The 9,813-nt window shown below is 33.7% G+C and overlaps 1 protein-coding gene across 2 annotated transcripts in view; it reads left to right on the top strand.

Moving 5' to 3' along the window:
• The first annotated feature begins 4,426 nt into the window (after positions 1–4,426).
• The window catches only part of LOC127942599 (DNA-directed RNA polymerase, mitochondrial), a 48,242-nt gene continuing 42,855 nt past the window's right edge, over positions 4,427–9,813 (top strand). Inside the window, exons 1-4 of one of the 2 annotated variants that reach the window (XM_052538423.1) lie at positions 4,427–4,700; positions 5,127–5,225; positions 6,544–7,352; positions 7,959–8,092. In XM_052538423.1, coding sequence (XP_052394383.1) covers positions 4,559–4,700; positions 5,127–5,225; positions 6,544–7,352; positions 7,959–8,092 — 1,184 coding nt within the window. In that variant the 5' untranslated portion in view covers positions 4,427–4,558. The remainder of the gene's footprint in view (positions 4,701–5,126; positions 5,226–6,543; positions 7,353–7,958; positions 8,093–9,813) is intronic. The other variant, XM_052538424.1, reaches the window with a different exon arrangement.

The raw sequence follows: 9,813 nt of genomic DNA, 5'->3' as shown, positions 1-9,813 counted from the left end.
GAAGAGTCAGTCACTTCACACTTTGTAGCTTGTTAACTAGCAGTACTCTGAAGCTTTAGCACTCATACTTAGCCTATAAAACTCTACGGAGACAGCAGTCTGCAGTCTTTTCCAGCTTCTCGCAGTCAATTCCATCTGCTTGGGCTGTCTGCCTTTGAGTTTCTTTGCTTCAAAACCTAGTCTTTTTTCTAGTGTTATACATCTTAGTCCTTCCTCACCTCCCCACCAACGTTTCTGCTCCTCACAAAAACGGATGGCACAGAAAAGTGCCCATCACTGTCATTCTGCGTGCTTGTACAGCTGGTTACAGTCAGAGAAAAGGCTGTAAATGTGGATGCATTTTTTAATTAATGAAGCTTTCTGAGGCAAGAATAACTATTACTTGCCCATACTTAAGATTAGGGCTTTTAACAAACCCCTAACTGTAAGTATTAAAGTTTGAGCTCTTCTACAGACATGAATAGTACAGTACCTCTGATCATAGGTAATTCAGGAGAAGTATGCTATTACCTTTTTTTTTAAAGTAATGATATATGTGATTTATGATTGCTGGATTACCTGAGATGGAAACTTGCAGTTGGACTATTTTGATTTGGACCACAAAAAAACACCAGAAAACACCTCTGCAACCACATAGCAATGCTCTTAAAACGGCTCATAACATCTTAGAAATCATAACATCTTAGAAAGAACCCATCCGTACAGTATGCACAGTCTTGTGCCCCTACAGCACACTCAAAAACCCCAGAAGTCCTTAACATCAGCCCACGCTTCCTTGGATATTGTTGGTAATTAAATTCTTTGTAAGATTTTTCACTTAGAACCTCAAGAACAAAGTTCGGTCCCCATGTCCCCACATGAATGTCAGATGTGATGATAAACTTAAACTAACATGTAAATACTGGTACCTCAGCTCAGTGCATGTTTACAACACAGCTCTTCATTCAGGACACAGCAGGACAACTGACATGCTCTAAACCATTCAATAAATCTTAAACATGGCTAACAGTGAATATTACAATGATTTCTGAAGGATTATGTGACACTGAAAAGTGGGCAAAGGTGGGCAATTTGACTGCTAAAAATCATGTGATTTAATATTTATATTAATATTTTTATATAATTATTTTCAATTGTAGTCAAATAAATTCAAAATTGGTAAGCTTAAGAGACTTCTATCATAATATTAAAAGTATCTTACCAGTCCTTTTGAACATTATTCTTTTTCTTTCTTTTTCTTTCTTTTTGTTTTCTTAAATGCTAAACATTTTACAGATTTTGAAAACTCTGTACTTAATGAACTGGAAAACAAACAAAACAAAACATGAAACTTAATCTTGATTGACAAGCTTCTGCTTAGCTCCCATGATGCCATGCTATGCCGGTTTCACCATGAGCTGAGAAAATACGTTCGGCCATGTGGGATGTTCACTGGCGAAAGGAACCTAATCTTTCCCAGCGGGGTCCCGTCAACTCTGGAAGTGTATGAATAGAGATAATATCTCAGTAATGAGGCTTGTTTTGTTCCATCAAAGTCCTCCAAAAGGGCCTGAAACCTGACCTCCCTCTTTGCGTCGACAAGCTCCGACAAATAGCTCCCATTATTAATTGTTTTCTCTCTCCTGCTAACATACGGAGACTCTTCCAGTCCCCCTCCATCACCCACATCCAACACCAACTCTCCATTTCACTTCAGCCAGAGGTCAGTTGACATTTATAACTAATGATTAATGACACCAGCAAAAATTCTGAAATCTGAATACACTGAAGCGGTGTATTCCAAGAGTTACCAATATTTTTTTATTTAATAAAAATTTTCTATAACACATTATATGGACTAGTTATTCTTAGATAATTTTGCCGCTCCTGAATGATTGGCTTATTGGCATGAATCACACAATCACACTCCAGATATGCAACATACTATCAACCACAAGACTTCCTGCTAGATTCCTCCAACGCAGGTGGCCGAGATAACCAGAGTGCCACACTGTGCGGGCGCCTATATAAACATCCGTTTCTAATTCAGGATCTGTCCACTGCCGCCACAACTGAAGATCAATCTTCAACAAGCTTATTTGCATTTCCTGCTTCGTGACCATTGTCCATTGTAGCCGAAATCAGTGATACTGTAAGTGAGCAGTCTATCTGATCAACAGCTCCTGAGTCCTGAGAGTCTTGGGATAATTGACAGAGATCTACGAGTGATAACATGGACTGGTACTTAAAAAAAAAAAAAAATTCCAGATATGACCGGATGACCGGTGAACTTTCATCATTAGCGATAATCAAAGAGAGATGCTTCTCAGATGTGGGAGATATTTGGTACTAACTGGAGTGCCCTGAGGATTTTAGTTATATATTTATTTATTTTATTCTTATTATTTTGATATTCTTAAACATATTGACTTATTAGTATTGACAGGTGTGGAGAGTTTTTCCTACATGTGTTGCATGAGGGTATACTAACCCTCTCAGTGTGGTTGTAAAATACAGAAAACTAATGATATGTTTAGAGGACTAAAATCAGAGTGAGAATTTTTTCTTTCCTTTTTCCAAAACTTCAACCCATACTAGGATGAAGCATTGGCTAATCAAACATTTTAAAAGCAGCTCCTACTTCCAAAAACAAAGAAACACACCTTTCTCATAGGTGTGCAGAGAAGTCTGAATATCAGAGTCCAAGAGAATACCAGCCTTGTCCTAGCTGGAGTTATTATCAGGATCTTGAATGTCTCTCTTCTCTACTTTTGGTGACAGCCAGTCACCCAGTAATGGCTGTCACACCAGAGCTTGAAACATCAAATGGGCCTGTCAGAAAAGTGACCCTGTGAACCGTAGCGACAAACAATGTCTGATCTCCACCTACTAGATATGCACAAATTGCTTAGATGACTGCCATCGAACTGTTGATATAAATGTGTTTTACTGACTTATACATTTCAGAGAGCTAATTAAATGTTTAATAGGCTCTCTTCCCTCCTAATTAACACACATGCTACTGTTCAGAACTTTGGGGTCAAAGTCAATGTCAAAGTCACCTTTATTTATATAGCGCTTTATTTATATATACATTGCGTCAAAGCAACTGAACAACATTCATTAGGAAAACAGTGTGTCAATAATGCAAAATGACAGTTAAAGGCAGTTCATCGTTGAATTCAGTGATGTCATCTCTGTTCAGTTTAAATATTGTCTGTGCATTTATTTGCAATCGAGTCAACGATATCGCTGTAGATGAAGTGACCTCAACTAAGCAAGCCAGAGGCGCGGCGGCAAGGAACCAAAACTCCATCAGTGACAGAATGGAGAAAAAAACCTTGGGAGAAACCAGGCTCAGTTGGGGGGCCAGTTCTCCTCTGACCAGACGAAACCAGTAGTTCAATTCCAGGCTTCAGCAAAGTCAGAATTGTGCAGGGTCAACAATATTTTTTTATTCAGATTTTTTTTTTTTTTAAATACAGTAAAAAATAAAAAAAAAATAAGTCATTTATTTCCACTATGGCAAAGTAGAATTTTCAGTTTTCAGTGTCACATGATCTTGCAAAAAAAAAAAAAAAAAAAAAAAAAAATAATAATAATAATAATATATATATATATTAATAATCACTGAATCAGGGTGTTCAAGAAACATTATTATTATTATTATTATTATTATTAATAGTGTTGATGGTACTAGTAATGCTTAATATTTTGTGGAATGATTCTTTGATTAATAGAAATCTGAGAAGAACAGTGTTCATTTGAAATGTATTTTTTTGGCAATATAAGTCTTTACTTTATTAATTTAAAGCATACCTGCTGAATACAAGTATTAATTTCTTTAAAAAATCTTAGTGATCCCAACTTTGTTTGTTACTCACATCATCTATTTTTATTTTCAATTTCCCATCATGATACAAAGGTGTAATTAGTGACAAGTTCAGTCAGCCAAACATCTCACAGCTTGTCTGTTCAAATGGCAACACACATCCTCAGATGTATTCAATGTATTCACATATTATTACAAAATATTACCTATGCCTAAATCACTCAACCACACAGAAAATAGCATATTTATAGAACTCAGAAAGATGGCACATGGCGTGTTGAGGCAACTTGAAGCAAAACTCTTTAAGTTTGGAGACCCCTGTTGAACTGGACATAACTTGGCAAAGTTTGCCATCTACTGTACAACTTCTTACCAATACAGGCATTTTTGAAATCGCATATCATTTGATATCAAATAAATAATTTAATATCTTACAACTTAAATCAAATTAATCTCTTCATTTGGTATTTTAAATGTTTATGTAAACAAAAGTTCCTTCTCCAATCGAAAAATGCTACTTTAGTAAATAATGAAATACATGAATACATGAAATAAGATACAACATATCAATAAAATATGAGATGTACAGTACTAGCAGGTCTTTAATCCTACCTCAAGATGAAATTTGGTCGATCTACTCGTCGCTCTGAGTTCTGGGCTCATTGTATCGTTGATGAACTAGTCAAGTCTGAACAATATGGCGGCCTTCTGCACGGGATAACGCGGTGTCTCTAAACTATCAACAACATGACACTATTGAGACTGTGTGCATATTCAGCGGGCTTAACTCGGGGTTTCGCGGCCGAGAGAAGTGTTTGGAGATTTCTAAATGGCGATTATTGCCGCCTGTGTCTCAGATTACGGAGTAATGTCGAGAGACAAATACAAGGTAAGTTAATGATAAACATTTTTATTGCTGTCATCTGTCTTGTCCTACTAATCACATCACATCAAGTCTGTCTTTTTATTTTAACGTTACTGTCATTTGTTTTATATCAGGTAACGTTATATTTTAAACGTACGTTTAAAAGTTCACTACACAAAATAGTAAGAGCTGACTTGTTTACATTGATGATCATTTATAATCATGTCACAAGGATGCTTTGAAATGTAAAGGTCTGACAGTTCAAACAATTCGATGTTTTTTGCTTCTTGATGCACGTTTGGTCTTTCTTTGATGTCCGTTTAATCTAGATCTATTATGTCTGTATCGATTCTTTGTTGTACTGGATGTCTCTTATTGCATTCCAGCAGCTAACACAAACAGTAGAGTTGGTAAACTTTTTATGTCACCGTTTTATCTTTCATTCCTCAGACAAAACATGGGCTACAATTTACCAAAGACACTATTCAGCCATCCCTAAGAAGGACGATGCAAAGAAAAGATTATGGGAACAGTCCCAGTTGATGGATGGTATGAATTTTTCCCCCCTTATGATTATATATCTAATGTATATCATTGATGTTATATGAGAACAACTGATTTTATACAATTTTTAAGGTCAAATTGAGTTTTTAGGTTGGGTTAGATTTGTTCAGATTTTAATTTCAAGCTAAGTCGGTTTTATTTATGTAGCATTTTTAACAATGCAGACTTTTTCATAGCAGATTTACAGAAATGTACAATGCTGATGTTTATAGTATCTTAATATTTTCATGTCTTAGCAGAATAGTTTATTTTTTGCAATGATATAAACAATCCAGCAATTAAGATTTGCTATATAGGGCATACATATTATGTGAGTTTACAGATGTATGCAGATAAAATTATTGTATATAATCAACTTTATATATAGAGCTGTGTGAAAATATAGCTTTTATAGATAGAAATAGATTTTGCTCTGATACTAATATTCATGTAGCCAAGATTTGCTGTAGGGTCAAAGACAAGACGTCACATTTTGGTGTCTGCATCAAATAACATTTGCAAGTGATTTTATATGCATAGAAATCATGTTAAATGCAAGTAAGTTGTTTAGTTTAAAGTTTCAAATAGCTTTTGTGAAAATAAAATGTCTAAATATTCCTTGTTTGTCCTTTATTAAAATATACAAAATGGTAAGTTATCATACTATATTTAATATATATTTAATTAAAAACTTATTGCTGATCAATAGATAAAACCTAGTTATTTGAAAAATAGTAGCAAAGATTGGTAAATATTTAAAATTAGAATGCGTTAATTTCTGTTAATGTCATCTAGTGATTCTTATTCAAAATATTCAAAGAAATTGTATATAAACTTGTTAAACTGAATATAAATCCCTCTCTTTGTATACTGTATGTGTGTGTATATATATTTATTATTATTATTAATTTTATTATTTATTATTTTTTTATTGTAAATCGTGGTAAAAAGTATGACCAACATAAATTATTTCTCAGAAAAAAATGTAATTAATCTGGACACATCCTAATGTTTAAAGAACTTATTTTAAAACTGTATTATACTTTTATTGTTTTGATGCATTTTTTATCTTTGATGCTTATATTGCTTTATGTGAGTGTGCTGAATGTATTTGTATATCCAACTTTAAATATATGAATGGGTCTTAATATAGTTTACGATGTAATGAAACAATCAAGCATTTGAGATACAACTTGAAATTATTTAACTTGATATACATTAATAGATGTTAATCGTTACAATATTTGCAATAAAGTTGACTTTTTTATAGATGCATAATACTGTCATGTGCACTACAGTTTTCTCTTTAAAATAATCTTCACAGTTCTTGAGGCCAGAATCCAACAGCTGCAGTCGGACTCCGTTGTAGACGTCAAACATTCAAAGGTGCAAGTCATCAAAGTTCAGCAGAAAATAAAGAAAACGTCACCTGGGAATAATCAAAAGAACTTGGTGGGAGAAAAAGCAGCAATGCATAAAAGTGGGCCATCTGCCAAAAAAGTTGTAACTGAAGGTGTCATGCCTTTCAAACCTCACGCAAATCGCTGGATGGAGAAACTCAAGCATGAAAAGTGGATTAATCACAAAAAACAAACTTCACATAGAATGCACGACAAGCCAGTTGTGGGCAAAAGCAGCAAAGGTAGTTCGACGCTTCCTGCTACATCTACAAAAACTATCACAACAGGCAAAAGAAGTGAGACAAACACTAAAGTAGAAGACTCCAAGGTCTGTGCTGTGCAAAAAAAGTCTAAACACAAGGTTTCAAGAGTCTCAGAGAGTTCAGTTGCCAAGTTTCCAGGAGTGCAAAAGATCTCCAACAGTGAAGACGGCTGCAAGTCTACACAAGAGAAACTGGCAGATAAAGAATTTGATGAGAAAGAGGAGCTTATTGTAGACAATGTAATGGACCAGCAGAGCTTGAGTGCTCCTGAAAAGCTTCTGGAGGATAAGGAAGGAAACCGCTATGGAGATCCTCAGCTCAGAATTCGTTGTTACTTGGAGGCGTGTGTTTTCATTGACGATGTAGCTCGAGCTCAGAGCTGCCTACTTTCTCATCACCGTCAGTTATCCAAACGAGTGCACTTGTCAATCAGCGCCTACAACATCATAATGAGGATGTGGGCCAAAAAAGTAAGAATGTTTGCATCTTTACATTTTCTTTATATCAACTTTATTTTTTTATACATATTGTATATATATATATATATATATATTGTATATGTCAGTGCATACAACATTGTAATGAAGATGTGGGCCAAAAATTTTGACCATTTGCATCTCTCTTTTTACAAATTTTTGATACAAAAAATGAAATAATAATAAATAGTTATATTGCAGAAATATTGCATATTTAAATAACTTTTATTATATATAAGTTATTTAAAGGTGCAATATTTCTGCAATATAACTATTTATTATTATTTCATTTTTTGTATCAAAAATTTGTAAAAAGAGAGATGCAAATATATATAAAATAATTTTTCTTTTCTTGTTTTCTTGCTAAATTTAGTCAAATTTTTGATCATTATCTTTCAGTTTTTTGCTTGTTCTTTTCCCTTTTTAGTCATACATATTTCATTTTAAAAGCATTTTATTTTATACATATTTCAGTATTTTGCTTGCTCCTGTATCTTCTTACATGCCATTTAAAAAAAATAATTTTTTTGTATATATGTAATATGTTTCAGTGTTGTTCTGTACACTCTGTTTAAAGCCATTTTTAACTGTGCTGAACAGGGTTCCATCAATCACATTAGTCGCTTGTTCATTCTGATTGAAGAAGCAGGTCTGAAACCCAACCTCGAGTCTTACAGTGCTGCTCTGGAGTGCATGGGTCGCATGCCTGAGTGTAAAACATGGATCATTAAAAGGTAACCACTTACTTTTTTTAATGTACATATATATATATTCATTCAGTGTACTATATATATATATATATATATATATATATATATATATATATATATATAAATAAGGGCCGGGACTCGATTAAAAAAATTAATCTAATTAATTAGAGGCTTTGTAATTAATTAATCGAAATTAATCGCATTTTAATCGCATATAAATATTTGACCTGAGAACAGTGAGAAGTAATTTTTTTTCACATGGATTTATAGTATACCATTGAATAATGACTGAATACATAAGCTTAAGCAACAAAATATTGTTTATTTCAACCAAGTCTAGCAGACCAGTGCAATTTTTTGCCATGAAGTGTAGCAATAGCATATTTAGAAACAATTTAGAAATAGTACATTTCAGAAATTCAGGAAGCTTATAGGTGCTGAAACCTTCTGTAAAGTGTTTTTTTTTTTTCAAGTAAAACACAATACTGTCAATTACATTCAGAACATTGGAAACACTGACTATTAGAAAACATCTCTCTGTTGCTTCAGAGGCCATAACATACTAAGTCCAACTCTCAATAACCTTGGCCAAAACAATAAAGAGTTCAACATAAACTGTTGCACCAACAAAATAATACATAGTTCAACATAAAGTGTAAAGTCCACGCTAGCTGCTATATGTTTTGCGTTGAGGTGATACTTGAGGCTCGATGTGCTGCTGCGGTGATATGCGAACGCTAGTTGGTGCTCCAGTATAATCGGTCCGCTGAAACTCATCCAGTGAGAAACGTTCCGCGGTGCAAAAATAAGTTATTAAAAATGCGGGAATTTTTTTTCTGTAATTAATTAATCTTAGTTAACGCGTTATTTTTTGTGTAATTAATTAATCTCTATTAAAGCGTTAAAGTCCCGGCCCTAATATATATATATATATATATATATATATATATATATATATATATATATATATATATATATATATATATATATATATATATATATATATACACATTAATATATATATAGTAAATATATAGGAGAAAATGCATATATAGGTGAATATATAGGATAAAGGCTATATGTGTATATACCCGGAAAGGCTTTTAGAACAGTTAGAAATGTAGATCGATTACATGATCATTCAGTTGTAGAGTGTTAAAATATGAATTAACAATATGAGTGTCTTGTTTAATGGATTGACAGTTTCAGACTGTGTCTCTAGATGTCAGTGTTGCAGTGAGCAATAAATAGTGTGTAACAAACACTCCTGCATTCTCTTTATATCCCCTGTAAGATTCCAGATTAAACTGAGAAACGTGTGAATTCAAACGATGCTCATATATATGCTCGTCCATGAGCCGATTCATTCATCTATAGCCCTATAGGATTATTCTGAGCCTGCCTTGACCGTGTCCAAAAATAGAAATTCAAATTGTGGTCATTCATCTAAAGAACATTAGCTCAGTGGAGCGTCATTTTCTCTGGTCATCTATTTGTTTTGTGTGCTTCTCATCTCCGGGCAGAAACATTTAGCAGATGAATACCTCCTCACTTGCATTTTAATTGGCAGCTTCTTGACAGAATGAGGCCAGAGTTTCTGCCTTTTTTTGCCTCATTTTTACACTTCTTGTGTAAACTATATGAAAGCATCTGCTAAACGTGTTAAAAACTATCAGACAGCTGTGCCCTCTGTGCTTCATCTTTAGCAGATTGTTTGCTACCACAGTGTAATTGTTTTAAGGGAT

This window comes from Carassius gibelio, chromosome A22 (assembly GCF_023724105.1).
Source record: "Carassius gibelio isolate Cgi1373 ecotype wild population from Czech Republic chromosome A22, carGib1.2-hapl.c, whole genome shotgun sequence".
Taxonomy (NCBI): domain Eukaryota; kingdom Metazoa; phylum Chordata; class Actinopteri; order Cypriniformes; family Cyprinidae; genus Carassius; species Carassius gibelio.
Note: the sequence above shows the minus strand (reverse complement) of the source record. Positions and strands in the feature narration are given on the sequence as shown.